Source organism: Gastrolobium bilobum, unplaced genomic scaffold (assembly GCF_033153095.1).
Source record: "Gastrolobium bilobum isolate Gb01-03AN ecotype WA unplaced genomic scaffold, APGP_CSIRO_Gbil_v1 utg1991, whole genome shotgun sequence".
Lineage (NCBI taxonomy): Eukaryota > Viridiplantae > Streptophyta > Magnoliopsida > Fabales > Fabaceae > Gastrolobium > Gastrolobium bilobum.
In genome coordinates, this window is record NW_026898956.1 from 470,831 (window position 1) to 497,586 (window position 26,756).

The 26,756-nt window shown below is 34.2% G+C and overlaps 3 protein-coding genes across 3 annotated transcripts; 2 read left to right on the forward strand and 1 right to left on the reverse strand.

The window, feature by feature from the left end:
• Positions 1 to 3,340: 3,340 nt before the first annotated feature.
• On the forward strand, positions 3,341 to 7,340 carry LOC133285761 (E3 ubiquitin protein ligase DRIP2-like). Its single transcript, XM_061483041.1, has 7 exons — positions 3,341 to 3,455; positions 4,233 to 4,332; positions 4,519 to 4,960; positions 5,137 to 5,519; positions 5,617 to 5,667; positions 7,000 to 7,072; positions 7,176 to 7,340. The coding sequence occupies exons 1-7, from the start codon at positions 3,341 to 3,343 to the stop codon at positions 7,338 to 7,340; spliced, it is 1,329 nt and encodes a 442-aa protein (XP_061339025.1).
• Positions 7,341 to 11,014: 3,674 nt separating this feature from the next.
• Positions 11,015 to 11,780, reverse strand: LOC133285784 (PRA1 family protein D-like). Its single transcript, XM_061483066.1, has one exon. It carries the CDS (start codon positions 11,662 to 11,664, stop codon positions 11,116 to 11,118), a length of 549 nt encoding a protein of 182 aa, XP_061339050.1. The 5' UTR covers positions 11,665 to 11,780; the 3' UTR covers positions 11,015 to 11,115.
• Positions 11,781 to 24,275: 12,495 nt separating this feature from the next.
• LOC133285776 (cytokinin dehydrogenase 1-like) lies at positions 24,276 to 26,754 on the forward strand. Its single transcript, XM_061483057.1, has 5 exons — positions 24,276 to 24,936; positions 25,499 to 25,626; positions 25,715 to 25,975; positions 26,070 to 26,332; positions 26,430 to 26,754. The coding sequence occupies exons 1-5, from the start codon at positions 24,276 to 24,278 to the stop codon at positions 26,752 to 26,754; spliced, it is 1,638 nt and encodes a 545-aa protein (XP_061339041.1).
• Positions 26,755 to 26,756: the final 2 nt, after the last annotated feature.

The window sequence follows — 26,756 nt, forward strand, 5'->3', positions numbered from 1 at the left end:
AAATTTATATAATATACATAATTTAATGATTTTTTTTATGATGGGCATGTAATTTAAATTTTTATATTAAAAAGAACAATTAAATTTGAACACAAGATTTTTTTTATTCAAACTTTTTAGTGCAAAATAGAGACGGTTTTGATTCCACCTTCAACTTTTATATCCCTTTTGGTTTTTGGATAGTGATATTCTTATTCTCTGATTTTTTTTGTTTTGTTATTATTCAGTGTTTAATGGCAAATTTAATTGAGTCTTGTAACTGTTATTAAAAGGTATATGCATTACATGCAGGGCAACAACGTGTAAACTAATTGTCAGAGTCGCTGATAAAACAAATATATTTCACACTTTGCATTACTAATATCACGTACGTTGCATTTTGGCATAACCAACAAATCTCAAACATGGAACGCACATCATCTTCTAATCCAGAACTGCACAGTGCACGCCATTTCTATCAAAGATATATCTGATTAGGTACGTCTCTCTTTCTTTCTCTCTCCATATTCTTTTCTTCAAGTTAGATCTGATAGAAATCCTCCTCATGAGAATAACAAGGATTCGGGTGGGGTGGGTGAGGGGGATGATGTTGAAATTTTTATATTTTGAACAAAAATTAACTGAAATTGAGGTAAATAAAGTAATCAGAGGTGGAAAAGCGTATGTGACAATTTTTTTTAAGATACTCCATTTATCTTATCTTATGCTATCTTTTGTTTTCAAGCTAATTTCCCTTCTATTTAATTTTCTAAAAAAAGTTAAACTTAATTTAAAGATGAAGTACATAGGCGATTTAAGATCTTGGCAGTAACAGGGTATAAATTAAAGATAAAAAAAAGTTAATAGAATAATTATCTTCCACAAAAGTTAGCAATTTTTTTTTTATCTATATGATTTTCTGATGAAGTTACAGAAAGCTCCATTGGCGAAACAGTCACACCTTCGAAAGTTGGACAGATAAGAAGATATTGATTCAAGCGAAGATTAATTAAAAAAGAAAGGGAAGACATAATCCGAATAAAACTCAAACAAATTTTCGGTTCATGCAGGTACTTCATTAATTTTCCCTTCATGTTTTAAAATAACATTTACATAATTTAAAAAATTAATGATTTTATTAATTAACTTCGACATTTTATATAGTCTAACACAAAACAAGTCACTCAAAATTGTTGGGACAAGTCGGTCCCTCAAACTTGGCGTGCAAGCGTGCGAAAGTCGGCACGTCGTGCTCGGATCTCGGCATTATCAGGTTGGCCTGAAATCACCAGGTCAACCAACATGCAGCAGAAACAAAAAATGCAGAAAGAGAGAGAGAACATAATTCAATTTTGACGTGAAAAACCTCCTTTAATGTGAAGAAATAAAAACTCTGGAGCACGGGTCGATAAAATCTTTCACTATATCAAAAGAAAGATTACAAAGATGTCAAACTCTCCTAGTTACACTAGAGGTACAATCAAGCATCATCAATAATGGCGGTATTCTCAAACTTTTCTAAAGAGGTTTTACTCAAACTTCTCTCTAGAGGTATCTATCTACTTAGGTAGCCTATTATAAAGAATTCAAGTGGTTTATATAAGGTGAGGGGACCCTCCACCTTCTTCCAAAATCTTCCACAATAATGAAGTGGTTGGGTAGCCTAGAGCCCTGCACCATATTTAGTAAGGTGCACTTCATCATTAATGGAGGAACACCACCAACAAAAATATATTTTTGTTTTAATTCTGTTGCCAAGAGCATATCATTTATAATTTAAGATAAAGAAACCAATAGAAAATTGAGTCTCTCGAGCATATATTGCATACGATAGTCATATGAGGGCATTTGCTAATATAGATAGAGGTAGGATCCTTTGACACCTCATCTGAGAGACGTTAGATCAAAAAAGATTAATGGTGTCACATGTTTACAAATCAGAGTCGTTGGTCTTTTTTGATCTAATGACTCTTAGATAAGATGTCAAATTTGAAATTTGACACTGGTGTCAAAGGATCTTACCTCATATATATATATATATATATATATATATATATATATATGATCAACGCAAATAAGGTATATGTGTTAGCCCAAAATGATGTTGTTATGGAATAAAAATTAAGGTATTTTTGTAATTATAATTTATTTCAAGGTTATAATAGTCTTTATTATTATAATTTTTTAATCTTTCAATCTAAAACAATATTATTTTGAGAGTGAATATAGATAACTTATCTACATTTAATGTAAAAACATTAAAATCATATATATGATAATTAATCCTTTAAATTATGAGCATGTAAAAATATTTTAAGGAGATAGACAATTTTAACACTTAAAATATGATTAATTTTATAAGGAAAAACATTTACACTGGACAAGGACATAAAAGAAAAAGAACAAGTAACATATATTTATAAATGGGCAATGTTTTTCTCATGCTATTGGAGAGGAGGAAATCTCCTACACACTCAAAGTTATGGTGGGGCCCACACATAAAAAATAAAGAAAACAAAAGAATTATTGCACGCAAAACGAACTCTCACTAACATGAGAAGAGAGCTCGCCTACAACATAAGAGTTCTTTTTCCCTTTATAAATAGGATTTATTATTTCTCATATTATAATAAATAAATTTATTTTCTATACATGTGAAAATGTGTGAGACTTATTTTTTTCTCACTATTATTCTTACATAAACTCCACGTACTTTAATATATGTATAAAAAATAAAATTTAACTTTTATAACATAATAATTATTATGATCGAGGGAATCAAATCAAACCGTACAAAAAGGTTAAGCAAAGTCCATGGGTTCCCGAATGGGATTAGTTCCCTGACCCTATTTGTACTGTATTGTGTACCCTTCGAAGCCATTCATTCACATAACACATTGACATGTCGTTTCTTCTCTCACGGTAACATCTCTTTTTTGTTGGTACACGCCCACACACGTATAGGTTCATTCTTGAATACGTTGTTTTTGAGTCTCATAGAGATGAAAACAAAATCTCCACTACCATAGTACAAATCGAACAAGACACACTATCGATACTCCAAGAATCCCACTTTTTCGTTTTCCTCGACCTCTTTCTATAACAAGATTTGACCCGTCATTGGATTGTGTACAATTCTTGAAACCCTTTGTTTTTCTCTGGCAGTGGCAGCTATTTTCTTTGTGATTCTCGCGGTTTTCTCGTTGAGAATGATGTAAAACTGGCATGTTTTTATTCATTGCTCTTTGTTTGGTGACATGCACCATGTGGGGTACGTGAGCATGGAGGTGCTTGTGTTTTTTGTTGTGTGGGTTTGTTTATGTGTGTGTCATTGTCAGAGACAGATGTAAAGACAATAACAATGACAAGCCTAAAGTTGAAGGTCAATAGGGCGAAGCTCTCGGCATGCTTGACATGTCTTTTGTGTAACAAATGGTTCAGAAACGCCACCACTATATCAGAATGCTTGCATACTTGTAAGTGCTTCGTTTTCTCATCCACCCTTTTTTGTTTCTCGTGCTATATTTTGTTCAATTTTGTGATCTTCTTGTCAAAGATTTTTTATGCTGAGAAACTTTCGTGAATCTTGGTTATTGTAGCTCATGATATGTGTGATCTTTTTTTTCCCCTTCTCTTTTTGTCCTTTTCTGCATTTGAAAATTATAATGCCTTATCACTCTGTTTTTTTGGCTTGCTTATCTAGTGACTTGATTGAAATTCTTTGTTAATCATAACTTGAGTTAGCTTCCATTGCCACTCGGAAATTTATTTATGTGGTAACCGGCAAACATTCTGTAGTGTTCTGCAATTTTTAAGCAAAATGTGATACTGTATGCTATTTGCATGACAAATCTTTGAAGTTGTTTCAATTGAAATGCTGGTATCTTTTCATGAAGTTCATTTCAAGCACGCCCTAATATATTCAGAGGACACGTTTTTTCTTTAGGAAAATCTTAATTAACTGATAAGCCTCATATTTCTATTAGATAATATCTTCTTTATGGTTGTTGTTTTTTATGCTTTTTATTTCATTTCTTGCATTTTTTTGAGTATGTACTTAGCTTAGCCATTTAGTTTCAGGGACTAAGACTTGTGTATGATTATGCTAGAAAGTAGGTGTCAATGTCCCTCATCCTCTTGCTTTCTGTTCTTAATTTTTTATGCAATGAGTATCATTCATTGTTTTTCTTTTCCATCTACTTTTCTGTTTCTCATTCTCTGAATGAAAGCCTAAATCTCGAGTTCAATAACAGTTTGCAGGGAATGCATAGATAAGAAGCTAATAGATGGGAAATTGAAGCACTGTCCAGTGTGCAATGCAGACTTGGGTTGTTCTCCACTGGATAAACTAAGGTAGTCACCATGAACATGACTCTTCTTTGAGGAATGATTGAGAGATTAGTCTATTATTCTCTTTGCGAAGTAATTGGCCTAGGATCACTTTATTGTACCATTCTAAGTGGTCTAGGATCACCATGAACATGTTTTTGTGGAGTTTTCCAGAATTTTGCCTGATTTCTCTGTCTTGGAAATCTACAGACCAGATCACAGCCTGCAAGATTTGAGGGAGAAAATAGTCACCTCTGAAGGAAAAAATACTAAGGCACTTGACAATGTTCCTTCAGTTACATTGCTAACCAAAAGAAAGAAGAAATCTCTATCTTCGCTAAAAGCCAATGCAGGAAGAGCCAAAGCTGCTGCAAGAAAAGCTTTCACTCCACAAGAATCAGATTTTTCTGCTTCTAAACCTGATGAAGTGGCAGATGTTAAGAAAGATGATGAACTCTGTGAGATAGAAATTTTGGATGAAGTTTCTACAATTATATCTGCAAGAAGAGCAAAAGCTGCAGCAAGGAAAAAATTCATTCTAAGTGAATTAACTCCTACCAGTCAAGCTGACAAAGTAACGGGAGATGAAAAGAAAGATGATGATCATCCCATACTTGAAACTTTCAACGTGGCTTCCAAAACCAAAGTTCATGTAAAGGAGACAAAGCTTAATTTCTTTCCTAATCATTGATGTGTTTATGATTTCTCTTGTTCCACTGTATATTTCAGGATACTAATGTTATGTCATCACTTTTTGTTTGAAAGATCTTTAAATATATGCTTCAGTGTATGACTATTTCCTGTACAATTATTTACTATGATTAGCAGAATTCTTCAAAATCAAATTCCAGTCAACAAATAGTGCCAGACAAGATTTCAGGCGACAATGCTGAGTTATGGGAAGAAAAGGCTGATATGTATGAGCCATTAAGTTCCCTGGTGGAAGCTGAAAGCAAAAACAAGTCTCGTAATAAGTCCACCATGCAAGAAAATCATGTGACTCCAGTGGCTGTGGACTCTAGTGGCAATGAGTCGACTCATCATCCAAAATCAGAATCCATCAAAGTTAAAAGGTTGCAGGGCACCCAAGAAAGAACAGCCAGAATCTCTGAGGACTTGAATGTTCCAGCACAATCTGTGATTGGTTCAAACAGTGAAAGCAACAATGAATTGTGTCCAATCTGGTTCTCTTTGGTTGCTTCTGAAGAGAAGTGAGATAACCTTTCATGGCTTATTTAATGTTGATTTCTTTAAATTTATTATTTATTTTAAATGTTGAGTAACTGATATTTGAATTTCTGGATACAGCGAAGTGGGTGCACGATTGCCACAAATATCTTCCTGCTACCTAAGGGTTAAGTGAGTTTTATATTCCCATTATTTGTTATGAGTTTTTGTTGGCTTCTGATGTTCTTAGTTCATTCCTTTTTTTTTAGTGCTTGAACTGAACATGTCATTATCTGGTTGATGTTTCTTTGGTAAAGAGCTGTTTATGTATATTCACTTCTATATGCTATAAATCATACTTTCAGTGCCTTCCTCGAGCATCGCTTGTTCTAGATTTGTACTTCTATGTATGTTTCATATCATTCGGATAAACGCACATCAGCATTTTCAGTTTTTGGGACATTTCTTAAATTATTATTCTTATTATTTTTCCGTTTCCTACACAAGAGATATACAGCTTTTGCTTGTTTTGGTGACCAGAAGAACACTTAAAATGAGGCCGTGTAATCCCAAGTATTGGTACCAGAGGAATATATTTTAGGGAAAATTACAAAAATTATTCTTTACAGTTTAGTAACAATTAACCACGTTTGTGGTTAATTAAGTCGTTAAGTGGTTACTTAGTACTCATTATATTGCTACAACTACAAGTAAGATTTCAGATTTGGATAATCTGCATTTAATTAGTATTCTATAGTTAATAAAGATTGAAACGAAACAAGAATTTATGATAAGCATCTTGTGAGACAGTGCAATGTGTTCTATCTAGTGTAAAATTCTATATACTGAATGATATTTAGTTCCCCCACAGAATTGTCAGCAGGAATCAAAGACAAAATTACTGTAAATGTTCTTACTTAAACATGTTCTGATCAAGGGAAGGGGCATTAAAGAATTGGTTAACTTGATTGTCTGAATTATAGAAATATTTTTATTATGCAAAAATCTACAGCGCAGGGTGGCTTTCTCATATTTTATATTGGAATCATTAATAGGCCCATATTACTTATCTTATTCCTGTTCTGAGATATGCTTTAAGACTTAAGTTCTTTACTGAAGTTCCATCTTCCCTGGTGGTACCTTCAAAGCATGCATCATGATTTCATGAGTCTGAATTTTTAATAATTGCAAAGGTCTTCTTCCGGTGCCACATTGAAACAGAATGACTATGCCTTCTTTGTTAAAGAAAATAAAAATAAAAATAAAAAACCCTTTAAAGTGAAATTGTCTCTAAATTGAGCAAGTAAATGTGTATTTATTCTTAAATTTTAATGTTTTAAGATCTCGATACATTTTAAATTATATTAAATGTGGATGAACTCATAAACAAACTTTGAAAGAGCCTTATTCCTAAAGTAATACAGATTACTCAACTGTACAGATTGTGTTTAATTTGTCTTTCTTGTCTAGCATATATCTGATATAACCGACAAGTTCCACTAACAAATCTTCAAATTATTGTAGGGATGGTAATTTACCTGTTTCCTTTATCAAAAAGTATCTTGTGAAGAAGCTTAATCTTGCTAGCGAAGCTGAGGTAAATTGGTTTTCTCTCTTTGACAAATATAACACCTTTGTAGACAATGTATTGCCATTTTGAGAAGCTAATTGCTTTTCTGATTATATATATACTCATACAGGTGGAGATCTCATTACAAGGTCAGCCAGTTTTATCTTCACTGAAACTGCAGAACTTAGTTGACCTGTGGTTGGAAAGATTTCCAGCGAATGAGATGATTCAGACTTCTGTTGGAAACTCAGCTAAGGATTTTGTTATGGTCCTTTCATATGGTCGAAAGGCTTGAAAACTCGTAAACTACCCTGACATGCTTTTCCAAAGAATTTTCTGTTTACTTTAAGCCCCCACATATGCTTGATTGAGTGCGATGTGTGGTATATACCTGTGATTTACAATAGCTCATTTTTTGTTCTAAAGAAAATAATATATTAACATAGGTTTTCTTCTTTTATGTCATGACTGATGAGGCTTTTATATCTCTCACTCTTTTTATTTTTTGCGTTTATCCTTTTGTTGCTTCTTTCGCGGTCAAACATAGAATATATAACAAATCACTGCTAGCATTCAATGATGGTGCCAATCTGATTTAGCATTTACCACTGCAAAATAAATCACAAGTAACATATATAGATATTTATGTTACTTGTGATTTATTTTGTCGTGGTAAATGCTAAATCAGATATGCTAAAAATGTAGCTCCATAATCTGAAAAGTCACATTGAGATGTAGCTCCAAAAGATTTTGAGCTATGGCCCTAGCACTTACCTTCTGGGCTAATCAATGTGAATCTTTCTGCACTGGAATGGTATAAAGTTCTCTGCGTCAGTGAAAACCACTCTAGGCTGCTGCCTGGTGCTTCTCCAGATTCCGGATAAGTACCATTAAGCAAAAACAAAATGTTGATTTACCGAAGTTAAAGAATGTGTTGGGTGGGTCAAGGTAGAAAGAAGGTATGTAATGATGGGCTATGAAGCACCGATATTCTGGAAAAAAAAAATTAATGTATCGGATACGCGTATCGAAAACGTATTGTATCCTATTGACTAATTGACAGTCATATCAAGAATGTATTGAAAATGTATCGAAAATGCGTGTCAGAATAGATACTTCATAGATGATGGGCAGTATTAAATCAGAGGAGGCTGCAGATAGTTGAGTGTTAACTTAAAAAGCACCGTACTGGCTGTGTGCCTGTGGACTTGGAAGAGTGAAGAATTATATTCATTCAGCCAAACAGAGGATATAATTCTTTCTTTAGCCAGAAGAACACTCCATGTGGCCTCCATTGAGAAAAATTGTGTCTTCCTTACTCATGATAGCCCAATTGTAGTTTGTAGCTACTTCATGGATGACAAACTCAAATGGGTAAGATTCCATGTAATCTAAAAGCTTGTTGGCAAGTGATAACAGTAGTTTAAGATAACCACACATCAAAAAGACATCTTAAGTTTGATTTAGCTTGTATAAATATTCTTAGCAACTGCCAAACAAGGTGAATGTATTATTTTCACAAATAATAAAAAATTATATCATTGAAGTTTCTTTAGCTACTTCACATTCATTCATCTTTTTCAAATCTGAAAACACTTTTTTAGTTTTTTTTTTTTACTTTTTTTAATAACACATTAAAAGTGCCAAAGAGGGATAACCTTTACTATTTGGGACTACAATTAAAATATCAAGAAGAGAATTTAAAGAGGAACCAAAATTCTAGTGACTAAAAGTGATTTTTATAACTTTACATTTCTCGTTCGGATAAGGTTATACTTACTATCTTTTTTTCTTACTACCTTTTACTATTAAATCTTAACAGTTGATTTTCCAATCTAAGGTCATAATTTATTGAAAATTAATAATTAATTAATAAATATAACACAATAAATTATAATCGTTAAATTGACGAAAATCAACAGTTAAGATTTGATAATAAGAGATAGTAAGAAAAGAAAATAATACATATAACCTCTCGCTTCTCATAATCCTATTACCCACTGAAGATCAAAATTTAGCCACATGACACGTATGGAGTTGTTGGACTATCTGAAAAAAAGCATTTTGTTCATTTTAGATAATCATTCGAAACATCATTTTCATTTATTCTGTTGTTTAAAAGGGAAAATAAAATCATCAACATCAACAATTCATTTGCACCAATCCAGCTGGGACTGAAGGTCAATGAATCCAAGTAAATTTAAAAGGGAAAAGGGCAAAAAAAATAAAGAAAAAATCGAGAGAACCACAACAAATGTCTACAAGAATAATTGTGGTTTGATTCTAAAACATGGAATTTTTTCTTGAACAATCGCATGGGTTAATTGCAATATCTGCACAGGCAAAGAACAATGATGCTACTGTTCCGAAGACCCATGCATAGAGACATTTCGCAAGCATAAAATAAAAGAATTCAAGCGTTGAACTATTCAAATTAGATTAAAGGCTCACTGAATAAAAACACAAGGAAAAATTGTGCAAACAAAACCATTTTCTCATGGAAACACCAGAACCTAAAATGCATCTTAGAGAAATAGAAATTTTATCCTCTGTTTCCTTTTTATTTTCTTTTAGCAGTTAATATGGGCTTCTGCTTAGGACTTTTGTCCAAATAGATGACTGATAGTCTGAAACAAATAGAAAATACCCAGAAAATAGATCCTCTAATGTGAGTTTTGACATGACAAAACAACATACATAGAATGGAATGCTTCTGGAAAAGTGAAAATTTTGCAGAACTAGCAATTGAATATTATCCTGTTAAATAGCTACTGTGTAACAGGGTGTTCACGTTTGAGTGCATGGTATAACTACTCAGAACAAGAAATCATGTGTTATGGCTTCAGAAGAATTCAGCTTGCACGCAAGAGATTCACGAGAACAGGTATTTTAAGAACATGCTTATGCACTAAAAATCGTGGTTGATAAAGATACAAGTTCCCGATGATAATACAATAGTCTACAACAATAACCAGCTCATCCTAGGAATGGCATAATGCTGTCAGCAAATGGCATATAATATAAGAATACATAAGCTTATATGTCCTACACTCAACAGCGATACCAATTTAGGCCATTTGGATCTATATCCGCTTGGTGATTATTTGAACAATTCTTAGTAGAACACAGTACAGAGATACAATCAGAAAATATACAGGATTACTAAAAACAAATGTCTCTGATTCTTGTGGATGATAACTAAATTACTAATCAATAATATCATCCAAGTATTCTACAGGAAATCAAACCCAAGTGCTCATAACTTTTACAATCTAAAAACATAAGGAGTCGCACATACTTGAAATGGGCTTGGCCAAAGGCTGCCTACTAATTAATACTTTTAATAGGGAAAGAAACTGGCCATACAGCCTAATTATGCAGGTGGAAGTGACCCTTACATTCAATTCATGCATTCTTTCAACTTAATTCACAGAACAAAGTTATGTAGAATAAATAAATTGAAGAAACACAAAACAGAGAAAGATCACTCAAGTAGTCATCATATAATCCAAGGTGAAAGATATATTTAGTTTAGCGACATTAACCTTCACAATTCACTTCACAGATAGAGGACTTCCTCAGTTTTGGACATCAATGAGTTTCACATAAGAAGACAGTCTTCACATTTATCAAAATACTTTTCCAGCTAAACCAGTAATAAATCAGGCCATCTCTGCATGCTAATGTGCCTTTCTTAAACCTTTCAACCAGTGAAGCTGATCAATTGTAATACTAATACCGAAGAACACATTTTTCTCAGACAACAATGACCGAGAGAAACATAATATCATCCAACAATATATACCAAATTAAACAAATTAACAACAACACGCAAAGATTCACGCAATGCAGCAAGTGTCCAACCAAGAACCCAACTAAAGATGTGTCCACAAAACCCCAAACCTACATGTTCACTATCACTAACACCTCTTCATTATATATAAAAAAAAAAATTATAACAACTAGAAAAACACAATAAAAAGGAGAAGGTGGAAAACAGGTATATCATAAATCTATATATGAATCAACTGTTAGAGAAATCTACAGTTAAAATAATGGAATCCAAATGATCAAACACGTGTATAAGCACCAGCAGCAGTGTCACTAAGCATAGGGTCATAAGGGGATTGATAATCGTGATCATCCACAACAAGCTCATCAGTACCCCTCAATGCAGCATGCAAACAAACCACAACAACACCAACGACAAGAGAAACAATCACGTTCAGCCAAACGCCGGTCATCACCAGAGCCACCACGGTGACCACGCCGAGCACCACGACGAGGACGCGGTCGTCTACCGTCACCAGGTTGAAGAAGGTGAGAGACTCGTCGTCGCGAGCTAAGTAGAGGAAGTACCACCCGGCGAACACCACCAGGAACACGATCATGGCGAGGGGGTGGTAGATGAGGCCGAGGAAGAGGACGAGGAGAACGAGGAGCGTGTAGTTGAAGAGGAAGTGTGTGAGGTTCTGGACGAGGCGCGTGGTGGCTTCGGAGAGAGAGGAAGGGAGGCTTAGGGCGGAGGGGTCAAGGAACAGCCGCCATGGACGGCGCGTGGAGATTATGGATTGGCCTGCCTCCTTCAAGTTGGAGAGGAATTCCGCTGAGGATGACATTATCGGAAATTTAGGGTTTTGTTGTGAGGGATTTGATTGGAAAATTGAAATGCAGCTGTGTCGCTGTGTCTGGGAGCAGAGTCGTCGATGGCGACGATAAACACAACCAAGACGAAATTTCCGAGCTGACCCACTCGCCGTTGTTGTTAGTTATATTATATGTATATGATATTTTACATTTGGGCCGGTTTATTAGCCCAATTGTGATGATATTGCGTCACAAATCACAATGACTACCTAACATCAAATTTGAAGAATCATTGGAGCCGATTGTTGCATATATATATTGAAGAAATATTTACTTACTGAAAATACAAAGAAGTTTGATATAAAGTATCCTCTCTTTTTTTTGTATAATGATTTAAAGTATCCTAGTACTTTGTTTGATATGACGTTTTGGAGGTGAAAACGAAAGAAAAATTTGATATCAACTTAGTGAGATTATTTTCCGTGTACCTCGACCATTATTTTTGTGTGCTCCTTCTAACAAATTGGGACGGCAAAAAGAAAAAAAAAATTGTGCTTGTGAGAGAGAATCCAATCATTAAATGATTCTGGACCATATTAAATTTCCTCCAAATTTACTAGTGAAAAAAAAAGATTCATCTCATTTTTTTTTAAGATTTATAAAGAAAGAAAAAATAAATTCTTCTTTCCTTATTTGATATCAATTTAAGAGTGAAAAGGAAATTCTTTTTTTATCCTCATAATTCATTCCTATGAAACACCGACACTTCAAAAATATTGACGTGTCGTGTCCGATACTTCCTGACACTCCAGCACATATTCCAGAGACTCAAAAAAGAATTCAAATGTTGCGTTGCTTGCGTTTTTAATACCAACTTTAGATTAGTTGGATTACGATTACTATTTTATTGAGTTTAATATAAGTATTTAGGATATCTTACGTTTTTTTTGCAAAATTGATTGATATTACAAGTTTAACTTCACTTTTTTGTTAAATTATTGAATATTAAATATAATATATACTACATAAATTAAAAATATTATCTAATATCAAAATGTGTCCTAACGTGTCGAAATCTAATATTTTTTAAAATTAACGTGTCGGAGTGTCGTGTCGTATCTCATGTATCGTGTTGGTGTCGGTGCAACATAGATCCATTCTCTCTCTTTAGTGATTAGGAAGGATAAATTTTTATTTTATTTTGCTTTCCTTCTCCGTATTTATTTTATTTCTTATTTATGAAAAAAATATTTATTCTTTTAAATAATATAATTTTATGTCATTTTAGATGAAATGACGTTGTTTTAATGCATAATTAATAATTTTTTACATTCTCTCTCCTATAAAATTAGAAGAGATAGAAAGTGGAAGAGAGAAAATACAAAAAATCATTAATTATTCACCAAAACAACGTCGTTTCATCTAAGATGACACAAAATTATATCTTTTAAAAGAATGAAATTTTTCCACATTTATTTTATTAAATAAAGGAAAATAACATAATTTAACAATGATTCATTTATTTATTTTTATTTTTATTTTTATTTATTTTTAATTTATGATCCTCTCTTTTTTTCGCTTCGTAGAAAGTCTAATCGTAGGTCATACACCTCTGCAGTCAACAAATTCAATAATATATAAAGGAATGAAACGCGCAGTAGATAATGAATAAAATTTTCTTTTTGGTTCATCAAAAAAAAAAAATTTCTTTTTAGATCACATTCATTGCATGTTTGACCGCAAGAAATTAATTACACCGGTATGAATTAAAAAAAAATTTTGTTTGAATATTATAGGAATCGAACTTGCAACCTAATACACACTACACACATCCAACACCACTAGGCTAATCTTAGTGTTGCGAATTATGTTAAAATTTTATCACAAGAGAATCTATTTCTATTTTATTTAGTTAGAAACTTCACAGTTGCCTTCATTAGATTTTCACTGGAAGCCATGTTCAATTTTTTCTTTTTTTCTTAAGCCATGTTCAAAATAAGAAATATTTTTTACTCATACATAATAAAAATAATTTGTAAATGCAGAATTAATTATTGTCTTAATAGATAATCAAATTAGGATAATTATGCTAATTAATCTCAATAAAGTTATCGTATAAAAAAAATCCTTAACAGAAGTTATACTCATAGTGTATGTGAAACATATCCTCACAAGAATAGACAAATCATCAAAGTCAAAACTGTTGGATATATGCTCTTTTGGTCACTAAAGTCCTATTGGGCTTCAGTGAAACTTGAGCCCATGAGGCTTAGGGTTGAGTTATGTCTAAGACCTAAGCGTATATATTCATGGTTTTCTCCTCTTGTGCCTCCAAGGTGAATAGATCATCAGAAACAAACCCCAAAAGGCAGACGTTCATCATCTGAACGGTTGCCCACACAACCATCTCATCCTCCTCGAGAGATAGTCTGGAAGATCTGCCACAGTCCAGCTTCAAGGAGGTTGTTCGTGCTGCGGCGCTGAGGTGAGCTGTTCGTGAAGAGGAATCCTACAAGGGAAGATTCTACACGAGACCTGCGCACCGAGAGGTAATTGTGAAACGATGATGATTCGGTAAGCATACCAATGTACTAGGTCCTAAACCGCTTCCGCATAAATCTAAGATTTCCTTCAATTGGTATCAGAGCATGGGCTGTACATTGGTATGTGAATCTAGTTTCACTATTCATGTAATTAGTTTTGCTTCTTGAAATGTGGCACCTAGGGTTCTAGGATTATGGTATGAATCTAGCATGTGTATTTTATAATTCATTTTCATAAAAGTTTAAATTTTAATCGGTAAAAATGCTTTAATCCATGGTTAGGATCTCTCGTGTATTTCTCGATTTGTAACAAGGAGGCTAATCCCATATGATTAGGTTTCCTCCTTGCTGTTTTTGTTTATTTTTGGAATTTCTGTGTATTTTTCCAATATTTTGTAAAAGTTCAAGATCGAGAAACCGCGAGTAAGATGCGCAGTCAGTACAGTCAGAGACTTTTCGAGGTATTCCCGATCTCGAAATGAGGCGATCTATATATGGTTGGAAAGAGGACGGAAAGACGAACGCAACGGTGGGTGGATTACCGCCATCTGAGTTTACACGCGCCTCCACAAGATTCTGAGAGTGGCCGCCACTCTCCGGCAAAGAATGGGAGAGTGAGAGAGCGTCCGGCCACCTTTTTGGGTGGTTACGGCGGCGGTGCACTCGTCTCTACGTGGCGGTCCTTCCCCTGGAGTTTCAGCCTGATTTGACTTCGGGTGACGGCGCGGCAGACCTGACGGCTAGGGTTCCTCTTTCGCGTCCTAGGGTTTCTTGCCAAAGGATTGGGTCTTTGGGCTTTTGGGCCCATGAAACCCTAAAGGGGCTTGAGACAGATACTATGGGCTAGGCGAAAGTTGAATTCCAAAGTTGTATTATTTAATTTTATTTTATTTTATTTTCTTTAAAATAGGAAGGCCATGGATTAAAGTAATTATGATTTATTATTTAATGCTTTTATTGATTGGTATAAATTATATGATTGATAACATGCTTTATTGTGATAACATGCCATATAGAATAGGTGGTGCCATATTGTTGCATAACTTGTATGATTGCATGAGCATAATAGCTATTATGTACTAGTATGATAGTTATTATGGGATTATTTTGATTTTAAATCATCCTAAGAAATTAATTAATAATTATTATGATTTTTATTGAAAACCTAGATTAATAATTGAATTAATTAATTTTGGATAATTAACATCAAGACAAATAATCGTTATGGAAATTATTTTGATTTCAAATTATCCTTATAAATGATAATTATTATGATTGTTGCAATCTAGATTACTAATTAAGTCAGCTGTTTGGATGATTTAAATCTAGAAAAATAATTAGAGAAAATTTCCTAAGAGAATTCTTTTATTTTGTGAGTAATTTGTGGATTTTCTGAAATGGTCATGGAATAACACACGCTGCATACAACATTCATGTATCATGATTGTTTGGAGCACACGCTGACGTAAAGTGACCGGATTTCAGGACCTTAATACTTTCAAAATTATGTTAAGCTTAGTGCACGTTTATCGGCGCTCTTACTTATATAGTTTTTGAAATCGAACAAAGGATACTCTCAATTAAATAATTCTTGGAAATTAGAAAATGTTGCTTATGTTGAATGGAAGGAGATTTAAATTAAGAGATTAATTTAACCTTCAAGCGCATTATAGGACCATTAATAAAATAATCATGTGAAGTCCCATCGAATAAGCATGATTGGATTTTATTAGATTGGACTTAAATATCTATGGGAGGAGATTTAAATTAAGAAATTAATTTAACCTCCAGGCGCATTGTGGGCCTATCAATAAAATAATCATGTGAGGCCCCAACGGATAAGCATGATTGGATTTTATTGGGCCTTAATAATTTCAAAATTTTAATAAAGTATTGTACGGCCCATCGTCGATAATACTAAGTTATTAAAGATAATTTTGAAATTAAACAATGAATTCGACTGGGCTTATGAAAATTCTCAAACAAAAATGTTGAATGGGTGAAGGTTTTAAAAATTAATTAATTTTAAAACCTGCGGGCTCCATTTGTGGGTTTATTAGTGAAATGGTTATCGCTGAAGCCCCATCGGATAAGGATAATCAGATTTCACTAGATTAAATCTTAATAATTTCAAAATTTTAGTAAAGTATTGTACGGCCCATCGTCGGCAATGCTTAGACACTAAGGATAATTTTGAAATTAAACAATGGTTAATTACATTCAACTTTGGTAAAATTGTTAACCCTCCCATCGAGGCTCTGGCAATGGCACTGAAGGCCCAAATAACAATTTTGGTTTTTACAAGTGACTTGCCCATCGTAAGCCTTGTAAAGATAAACTGAAGGATTGTTAACAATAAACAAGAGTAGTTATGAGAATCTACTCGCACTTCGTTTGTTTATTGCATTATTTGTTTGTAATTGTGTGCTTTATATGTTTTTCAGAAAATATCTTAGAAATGATTTTGAGTCGAAAACCTCTAGATGGTACCAACTATGAATAAGTGAAAAGCAAATTTTTTGATATTGTTCTAAAACATGGAAGCTAAAATTTGTTCTGACAATGCGAGGGCCATAGCAACCTGCAGAGGATGCGTCTTAGGAAACTAAGATGCATTTCTCAGATTAGGAAAGGGCAGATATGGTAGTTCGCTGCTATATTATTGTCAGTCTTTCCAAATACTTGCAGAAGCAAGTGTACATGATTAAGAGTGGAGTAGAAATGCTTCAGACTCTTAATGACATGTTTGCTGCGTCTAGCAGCTCTGCTAGACAGAATGCAGTCGGTGCAGGTTTTGCTAAGAGTCTTTAAATCCAAAGGGAAACCCAAGGGTGGTAACAAGAACAAAATGACTTGGTTATCAGTTGTCAAACCAGTTGCTATGAAGAAGCCGCAAGGCAAGTTCTTCAAGTGCAGACTGAAGGGATACTGAAAGAAAAATTGTCCAGAGGTGATGAAAAGAACCTGACATGGGCATATCAAGGCCTGATCAGTGAATGAATTATTGATTCAGGAATCACTGATTATGTTTGTTACTCTTTGTAGTAGTTCAAACATGGCATACCTGTCAGCAATGGACAAATATTTTAAGCTTGAAAATGGGAACTTGTGTCTGCATTTGCAGTAAGACAAGTTATTTATAAGACTATGGTTTTGGGTGATTGTTTATTTGTTCCAGATTTCAAGAGGAATTCAATTTTTGTTAGTTGTTTTGGTTAAAACATGGGTTGACAATGCAATTGATTCCTCGGTTACATTTCGAAGTTCATCTTCGTCTTGTTTGTTCTGGTACATTGTTTAAATAGTCTTTATTACCTATGTCCTATACCCTTTTTAAATTTGTTATGTTGAATGGAAAGGATGATGAACAAGAACTTTCACCAAAGAAATAAAAGTTTCAAATGAAACATCACTTTGGCCTTTGTGATTGAGTCATATTATCTCAAGTAGGAAACATATTTTAGTTAAAAGAGGGACTGAAAGTTCAATAATCTTTTAACTAACAGCTACATGTTAGTCCTATTTGGAAGGTAAAGTGGCCAAGCAATCCTACAAGGGCCAAAAAGGTTTGCGCAACTATTCAACTGGAACTGGTACATACTAATGTATGTGGACCAATTAGTGTTCAGACCAGAAGAGGTGATGAGTACTTCATTATATGAATGTTTACTCTGGATTTGGACAGATGAACCAAGTGCGCCATAAGTCTAAAGCTTTTGGAAATTCCAAGAGGTTTAGTCTGAGGCAGAAAAGCATGTAGGTGTTCAAATCAAAAACACTTTGGTCTGACTAAAGTGTTGGTTACATGTCTGGTAAGTTCAGGTCTTACCTGATTTAAGAGGGGATAGTTTTTGTAACTGTCAACTCTAAGAACACATTAGTTGAATGAAGTTGCAGTATGCAAAAATCAAACATTTCTAGACTTGGTGAAGATCATGTTCAATTATTCATCTTTGTCAATGTTGTTCAAGGGAGATGCCTAAGAGAAGGAAATGTACCTTCTTAACTTGATTCCGTCAAAAGTTTATTGTAAAGACACCTAAAGAATTATGGAAAGGGTGCAAGCCCAGATCAAACCATATTCGGATTTAGGGTGCTACGACACACGTCTTACAACAACAGTCAAATGGGATGGAATCTTGTATGGAAGAGTGCATATCTTTTGGCTACCCTAAGAGAACTAGGGATGATTTCTTATTTAGTCTTAAGGACAAGATAATCTAAGTGAGCACTTACATGATTTTCTTAAAGGAGGACTAGATAAGAAATTATAAGCTCTTAAGTTAAGTTATTCTTGATGAGGTTTATCTCAGATCAAGAATTTCAAGAATCTCTAGAAGCTTCATCCACTGTTCCCTTGATTGTTCAAGAGGGGATAAATATATCTCTAAGTGAACAAACAAGAGAACCATGATTGAAAATTCAACATGATAATATATAAGTGAAACTAGTAGAAATATTAGTATCACATGTAAAGGAACAATATCAAGTATAAGCGGATCCTCAAGAAATTGAAGATCCATCATTTGACCCACTCTTTGTTTTACCTATAAATACACTAGGTCTAGTGCAGTACATTCGTAGTGGGAGAGAACCTTGTTAACTCTCAAGTTGTCTCTTGTTGAGTGACATTGATCCTACTAGTTACAATAATGCACTAGAAAATGTTGTTGATCAAGTGTTGCTCAAGCTATGAACAATGAGATGAAATACTTGTATTTCAACTCCATTCGGTCCTAGTAAAAACACCAAGAGGGGTAAAACCAACAAGGTGCATGTGGACATAAAAGGCAAAGAGAGGATGGACAGGAAGGTGAAAAACTTCAAAGCTAGCTTGGAGGCATTTTTTGCCAGACGCCATGCTTGAGTCTATCCAGATTCTCTTGGTTGCTATAAGTCTCAATTATGAGATTTAATTTTGGGAGTTGGATGTAAGGATATCTACATACAACAACCAAAATGGTTTATAGCAAATGAGTAGGAACACACGGTATGCAAGTTGTGAAAGTCTATTTCATAGACTTAAGCAAGCGTCCAGGTCTTGAAACATCAGTTTTGATCAGGTTATCAAAATTTTGATTTTAAGAGAACCTTGATGAATGATGTGTATTTGTATGTAAAGGATACAACGGAAGACATTAGCTTTTCTGGTACTTTATGTAGATGATATGCTCCTTATTAGAAACAATGTGGAGGTAATATCAAGCATAAAGAGTTGGCTAAGTTAGTGTTTTGGTATGGAAGTACTGGGGAAGCCAATTATATTCTTGGTATAAAACTCTTATGAGTCCGGAAGAATAAGTTGTTGGCATCACCTCAGGCTACTTACATTGACAAAACCCAAAATTCAACATGAGAATTCTAAGAGAAGAATTATAATTCTCAGATGTGGAATTCATCTTCCTAAGGAGTGACCAAAGACTTCTAAGAAGGAAGAATGCATGAGCAAGATATCTTATGCTTTGGCAAAGGTAGACTCATGCATATCATGTTGGGCGTTAAACCAGACATCTGTCACGCAGTGGGAGTAGTGAGATAGTACCATTTTGAACCTAGAGGAATACTAGATTATTGTTAAGCATGTACTCAAGTATCTTTGGAGAACGAGAGATTATATGCTGGTTGGGAGTCTTGAAAAGCTGAGTTTTCAAAAATTCAGTTATTTCAAGTGGATATTGACTCAAGAAAATCAACCTCGAGCTATGAGTTTTTCACTAAACTCAGATAGCATTAGAGGTGGATCTTGCAGACCCAGTTACTAAGAGTTTGCCTGAACTTGTGTTCGAGAGGCATGTTACTTCTTTGGGTCTTAAGAGGATCCCAGACTTGCATTAAGCAAGTGGGAGTTATTGGTTTCATTGTGCTCTTGGAGTAAGACCATGAAACAATAAAATAATTTTCTGAATTTCATAAATAAGGTTTTATTTATTTATTTTGCGCACTATTTACAAACATAAAGGTCCGGATCAAATTGTGGAGTATATGATCATATGGATACGTTCATGGAGGACATGATCATAGGTTCTCACAATTGATGAATGGATTCACAGCTGTTAAATAAAGTTGGGCACTTTATTTAGGCTGCAATATTTTATGAAATGGTTTTGTCCGAATCATTGGAAAATATTGGTGTGAATTAACATTCACATTGAAAGGATCAAGGAGAGATTTGATTAAGGTTGTTTTTCTGTCATAAGGTATCAAATCTCCAGTTAACTATAGTTATGTGATTGCTCTTAATCCTGAGTTTATTATAAATAGGTAATCAAATAGTTTTCATTCTTTGATTTACCAACGGGTGAGGTTCGATCTATTGACGGCCAATAACTCGGTATTTTGGGAGTGAGATTATTTGATTATCGGTATTTATGAGATAAACAACATGGAATTTGTAGGATATGTCCCCTTGATATGTTTCGGTACTTGGATATTAAAGACACTGGCCAGTGCATGTAATCCATTAAAGAAACTATCATAGTCAAGGGAATAAATAATTGATTGAGTTACAGAAAACTTGTCAATCAATTATAGACATTCTACAAAGGGGCGATGCATATTCATGTTATAAGTGTTGTTAATCTTGGAGTTCAAGTTCGGGCTTTTAGTGGAGTAGCACCGAATTAGATAATCATTCGTTGATTATCAGGAGCCTTGATTAATAACAGATGGTAGATCCCCAAGCTAGCTTGAGACAAGGGATGGGGTATTTTTCGGATAGATGATGACTTATGGGTTACATGATCTTGGGTTTTACGACTCAAGTTTGTATCCAAAAGAGCAAGTGGGAGATTGTTGGGTTTGCTCCTTTACTAAAGCCCAAATGGGTTATTAGTATGAGAAGAGCCCAAGGAACCTAGAGCCCAATGAGCTAAGGTTTCTTGGAACCCATATAAATAGTACCTCTTAAGTCATCAGCCTCCAAGGTCTTTTTTGTGAGAAAGAGGCAAGCTCTGAATCTAATCAGTGCCCACACACTTCCCCTTCCTCCTCGAGAGATAGTCTGGAAGATCTGCCACAGTCCAGCTTCAAGGAGGTTGTTCGTGCTGCGGCGCTGAGGTGAGCTGTTCGTGAAGAGTACACGAGACCTGCGCACCGAGAGGTAATTGTGAAACAAGGATGATTCGGTAAGCATACCAATGTACTAGGTCCTAAACCGCTTCCGCATAAATCTAAGATTTCCTTCAAATATCAATATTTGATACCCAATATATCCCCACGCTACCCAATATATTTGTATTTATTGCATTATATTTTGTTTTTTTCTTTCTCCTTTCTCCTTCTACATAATCTTATCAGATTACTATCAAGTGCTCATCAAACACAGAACATGATATAGACTTATCAGTCTCATATCATATCTTATCCTTATTAGGCCTATATCATATCCTACCCTTATTTTATCATATCCACCAAACGAGCCCTTAAGACTTTTCGCAGCGTAAATCCTTTGTACTTTTTGCTCTCTTTTAATAACCAAGTTCATTAGCTTATATAGTTCATTGTATTCAGGGATTGATGAACTAAGGTAGAGTGTACAAGTTCTTTAATAACCAAGTTCATTAGCTTATATATTTCATTGTAAATATATTCTCCAAAAAAAAAAAAATAGTTCATTGTAAATATTGAGGACTGTTTTGGTTAAGGTAAATTACTTCTGTAAGAAAATTGTTAGGACTGGTTTCATAATCTAAACCATTTGGTTTGATAATCTTTGGCATAACATTTAGTTGTGTAAGCATTAGATGACCTTGAGTAACTCTTTTTCTTATATATATATATATATATATATATATATATATATATATATATATTATCAGCACTGAGAGTCTGAGACATTCACAAGGAAATAAAAGTTTCGAATATTTCTATAAATGATATGAGTATGACATTCACAATGAAACACTAGTCAGATAAGGACCTGCAGAACCGAAACCACTCAAACATATATACACCTTTTGATTAAGTTACTTTTAGAAAAGGGGACCCAGAAATTTGACTCGCCTCTCACTCAACTCTAACAGCAAGAGGGTTATAGTAGGGGCCGGACCCGGCAATCACTCCAAAACCAGTAAGGAATTCAATTCTACTGTTTCCAAACCTGACAATAGTGCCTTCAGCTTAAGTACATAACACAGTCATCTTCATGAACCTCTCAAAGCCTCAAGGTCAATTGGTCCCTCATCTAGAAGCCAGTACATCCCATGTGGGGGAAATCATCCTTTCTTTAACTTAAACAAGTAAATATTACGTTATTTGCACCCCTTTTTTCCCCACACATATTATATGCAGAATGCAGTTATACATACGGTAATATTATTTATATAGAGGCTATACTCTAACCAAAAACATTTCATCTTGAGATATATAATCTCACATTGATTAGATGTACAACTAATGTGGAGTTTATAAGGCCTTGAGCACTCTCACCCTTTAAGCTAGCTTTTGGAACGGTACATCCTAAGATTCTTTACACACTCTAATAGATTCTTTACAAAAAGATGCTTTAAAAGATGAGAATAAGCACACCACCACTTCTATATTTGTGAATTGACCAAATGCCAAAAATTTGATGGGTACGTGTAATGCCTTATCATATACCACACAGAAAACTGATACCTGTGAAAGTGTTATGTGAATATTTCTCCACTTTTTATCCAGTAATATATTATGCTTATTTTGTCTTTTAAAATATTTGATCAGTTTATATATATATAGGGAAAGGTTAATATTGACAAACTTTTTTCTTATAAACTTACAAATTACACTAAGTCTGACAGACTTCAATTAAGAATGTATGACCAGTCAGACTTAATGCAGTTTGTAAGAAAAAAAATTTGTCAATATAATCTTCCTCATATATACATATATAGGATCAAGATCATTTTATACCGATGTAAAACTAATAATTTCTTACACCACATTTCAATCGTTGATTTTCGTGCATCCAATGATTATAATTTAGAAAGTTATACGAATTAATTAATATTAATTTAATCATTAATTACATTACAAATACCAACCGATGATTTTTGTCCATCAACGATTGAGATGTGGTATAAGACTTATTATTCTTACACTGGTGTAAAAAAAACATGCTCCATATATATATATATATATATATATATATATATATATATATATATATATATATGAGACATAATAAGAATAATATATATATATACGGGACATAATAAGAATAATAAGTCTTACACTAAATCTTAACTGTTGATTTCCGTAAATCTAACGATTATAATTTATAAAATTTAATAATTAATTAATAAATGTGACTATAAATTATAACCGTTAAATTCATGAAAATTAACGATTAATATTTAATATAAAATTTATTATTCTTACACAGATTCGAAATTATAGTTTCCATGACTTTTTAAATGATATTTTTTAACACACTATTCATTATTGAGTAATTAAAGTTCTAAAATAAAGAATGAATCTAAACTATTTAGTAGGACTCACGTGAAATTTACTTGATAATAAAAATGGTGTTAAATAATATATTGTTAATATTTTTCTCTAACGTTATATTGTTCCACATGTAAATTTATAAAAAATCTTAATCAACGAAATTAGTAGAAAATAAAAATGGTAACACAACAAAACTAATTAAATTGCTTTTTTTTATTACATTCTTGTGCAAGAATTCGTTCGGCGTACCAATCTTTTATAAGAATTGATATAATCTAAATATTATATCACTTCTATGATCTGCAATTAAAGTCATCAAATAAAATCATAAAAGTAAAACTCACCATTCAGCATGACTATTTTAGAACGTTGAGACATTTATATTCTCTACTCTAAACCCACTAAAATAAAGTTATACAGTACTGTTAGTTGAACTTGTTAACAAAACTCAGAAGGAAAATGTTTGGTATGCATTCATCAGAGTCACATCACTTAATATCTAAGGATATCCGCGACCAAGTATCAGATTGTCTATAAAAGGGGTCACCCCTTCAAAAGTACATTTGTCCATGCTCTTGTAAGCCTTTCCTTCTGCTTTCATACCCTTTCTCCCAAAACAGTATTTAAGATTCAAGCCCTTATCATCTTTTCTTACGAACAGAAGAAAAAAAATCATGGTATCAAAACCTGCTGGTTTCTATCAACATGGGAGCTTCTCATTTATCAAAAAAACCTTCATACTTGTACTTCTTAACTTTATACTTCACAAAGCTGACTCAGGCTGCAATAACTCTATTGTCACTTCTATGGTTCCATTATCACCCTATGAGATCCTCTCATCACTGCAAACACTACCTCTCGATGGCAACTTGAGTTTGAGGGACAATGGTGATGCTGCCAAAGACTTTGGCAAAATATACCATTTTCCTCCTCTAGCAGTGCTGCATCCAAAAACCGTTTCAGATATTTCACGGACCATAAAGCATATTTTTGAAATGGGATCAGCTTCAGAGTTGAAGGTTGCTGCTAGAGGCCATGGCCATTCCCTTCAAGGTCAGGCACTAGCACATGGAGGCCTAGTCATTAACATGGAGTCACTGCAGGGTCCTGAAATAAAAGTTCATGCTGGAGAATTTCCTTATGTAGATGTCTCGGGGGGTGAGTTGTGGATAAACATTCTGCATGATACTCTTAAACAAGGGTTTGCACCAAAATCTTGGACAGATTACCTTCATCTTACTGTTGGGGGTACTCTCTCAAATGCCGGAATAAGCGGGCAAGCCTTTAGGCACGGACCCCAGATCAATAACATCCTCCAGCTAGAAGTGGTCACAGGTAATACTCAAGCAGAATTTCTTTTCCTTCCACCCACCTAACAGGATTTTGTAGTAATGTTTTGGCCAAACACACAATATCTCAGATGGAGAGGTTTTGTTTTAGTTATTAGAAAGCATGGTAAAGTTGTTCCTGTTTTACCGAATGACCACAAGTTCAAATCTAGAAAATATTCTCTCTGTAAGGGTAAAACTGCATATAAGGTTTTCAAACTCCTATTCTTGCAAGTTGGGGTTCGGGTTGTTTTGTTAGATTGTATCATGTAGAACGAGAATAATATTTCGGGAATGAATCCTCTTATATGACACGAGATCACTTGATGCATCTCGATCGTCCATAGATAAATCAATGGTTATCCTTTTCTCACTTTGTATCCTAATACACTATCTATAGATGACTGAATTTGTCTTACATAATCCCATGTCACATATGAGAGTATCCATTCCCTTACTATTCCTATCTTTGGGGTGTGAATGCTGTATTCTATAAACTAACCATTTTGTGTGGCAATCAAGTTTGACTTTCACGACATTAATCTGGTTTGCAAAATACTTCGTTGTAGGTAAAGGAGAGGTGGTTACCTGCTCAGAGAACAGAAGAGCTGACCTTTTTTATGGTGTTCTCGGAGGACTTGGTCAATTTGGCATCATCACCAAGGCTAGAATTTCTCTTGAACCAGCACCGAAGTTGGTGAGTGTACATTCATGTTTCTGATATGTAGAGAAAACTTAAGCTCCCAACAATGTTTATTTATGACATAATCCTTGACTTTTGACAGGTGAAATGGATTAGAGTGCTGTACTCAGAATTCTCTATATTTGCCAGGGATCAAGAGTATTTGATATCACTTGAAAACACATTTGACTATATTGAAGGATTTGTAATCATAAATAGAACTGGCATCCTTAACAATTGGAGATTATCCTTTAACCCCAAAGACCCACTTCAAGCCAGCCAATTCAATTCAGATGGGAAGACCTTCTATTGTATTGAGATGGCAAAATACTTCAACCCAGATGAAGCTGAAGTCATGAGTCAGGTACGGCATGTTCAGAATTAGAGCACTAATTGTGTGAAACCAACAACACAGTCCCCATTGAAAAATGTTCTCATTTTCACCCATTCAAATGCAGAGTGTTGATCACCTACTGTCAGAACTGAGTTACATTCCAGTCACACTCTTCCTATCAGAAGTTTCTTACGTGGAATTCCTAGACAGAGTGCATGTCGATGAGAAAAAGCTAAGAGCAAAAGGCTTGTGGGAAGTTCCACATCCTTGGCTGAACCTTATAATACCAAGGAGTGAGATTCATGACTTTGCTGAAGAGGTATTTGGCAATATTGTTATGGACACAAGGAATGGTCCAATAATCATTTACCCTGTCAACCAAACAAGGTATCTTAGCTTGTCAAACTTGTGTACCGATTATATACTCTTCTTCACTTTTGTTCTCACGATTTGAGTCCTTTTTTTCTCCCTTTTGTTGTTCCAGGTGGGACAGTAAAACATCTCTGGTGACCCCAGAGGAAGATGTTTTCTACCTAGTGGCATTCCTATCCTCAGCAGTCCCATTTTCTACAGGTGCAGACAGTTTGGAATACATTTTAACCCGAAACAAAAGGATATTGGATTTCTGCACCAATGCCCAACTCAGAGTCAAGCAATACCTTCCACATTACAGCACAGTAGAAGAATGGCAAAACCATTTTGGGTCAAGGTGGGAGGCACTTGTGGAAAGAAAAACAGCCTATGACCCACTGGCACTGCTTGCCCCTGGCCATAGAATCTTTCAAAAGGCAATGTCTACCTCCTGTTAGTT

What these genes read in the sequence shown, in the direction of transcription:
- LOC133285761 (XM_061483041.1), top strand. Translation starts at nt 3,341, where the DNA reads ATGACAAGCCTAAAGTTGAAGGTCAATAGGGCGAAGCTCTCGGCATGC. An exon ending in ATCAGAATGCTTGCATACTT is followed by an intron (nt 3,456 to 4,232) that starts GTAAGTGCTTCG and finishes GTTCAATAACAG; the next exon opens with TTTGCAGGGAATGCATAGAT. An exon ending in ATCTTGCTAGCGAAGCTGAG is followed by an intron (nt 7,073 to 7,175) that starts GTAAATTGGTTT and finishes ATACTCATACAG; the next exon opens with GTGGAGATCTCATTACAAGG.
- LOC133285784 (XM_061483066.1), bottom strand. Translation starts at nt 11,664, where the DNA reads ATGTCATCCTCAGCGGAATTCCTCTCCAACTTGAAGGAGGCAGGCCAA.
- LOC133285776 (XM_061483057.1), top strand. Translation starts at nt 24,276, where the DNA reads ATGGTATCAAAACCTGCTGGTTTCTATCAACATGGGAGCTTCTCATTT. An exon ending in TTGAACCAGCACCGAAGTTG is followed by an intron (nt 25,627 to 25,714) that starts GTGAGTGTACAT and finishes GACTTTTGACAG; the next exon opens with GTGAAATGGATTAGAGTGCT. An exon ending in TACCCTGTCAACCAAACAAG is followed by an intron (nt 26,333 to 26,429) that starts GTATCTTAGCTT and finishes TTGTTGTTCCAG; the next exon opens with GTGGGACAGTAAAACATCTC.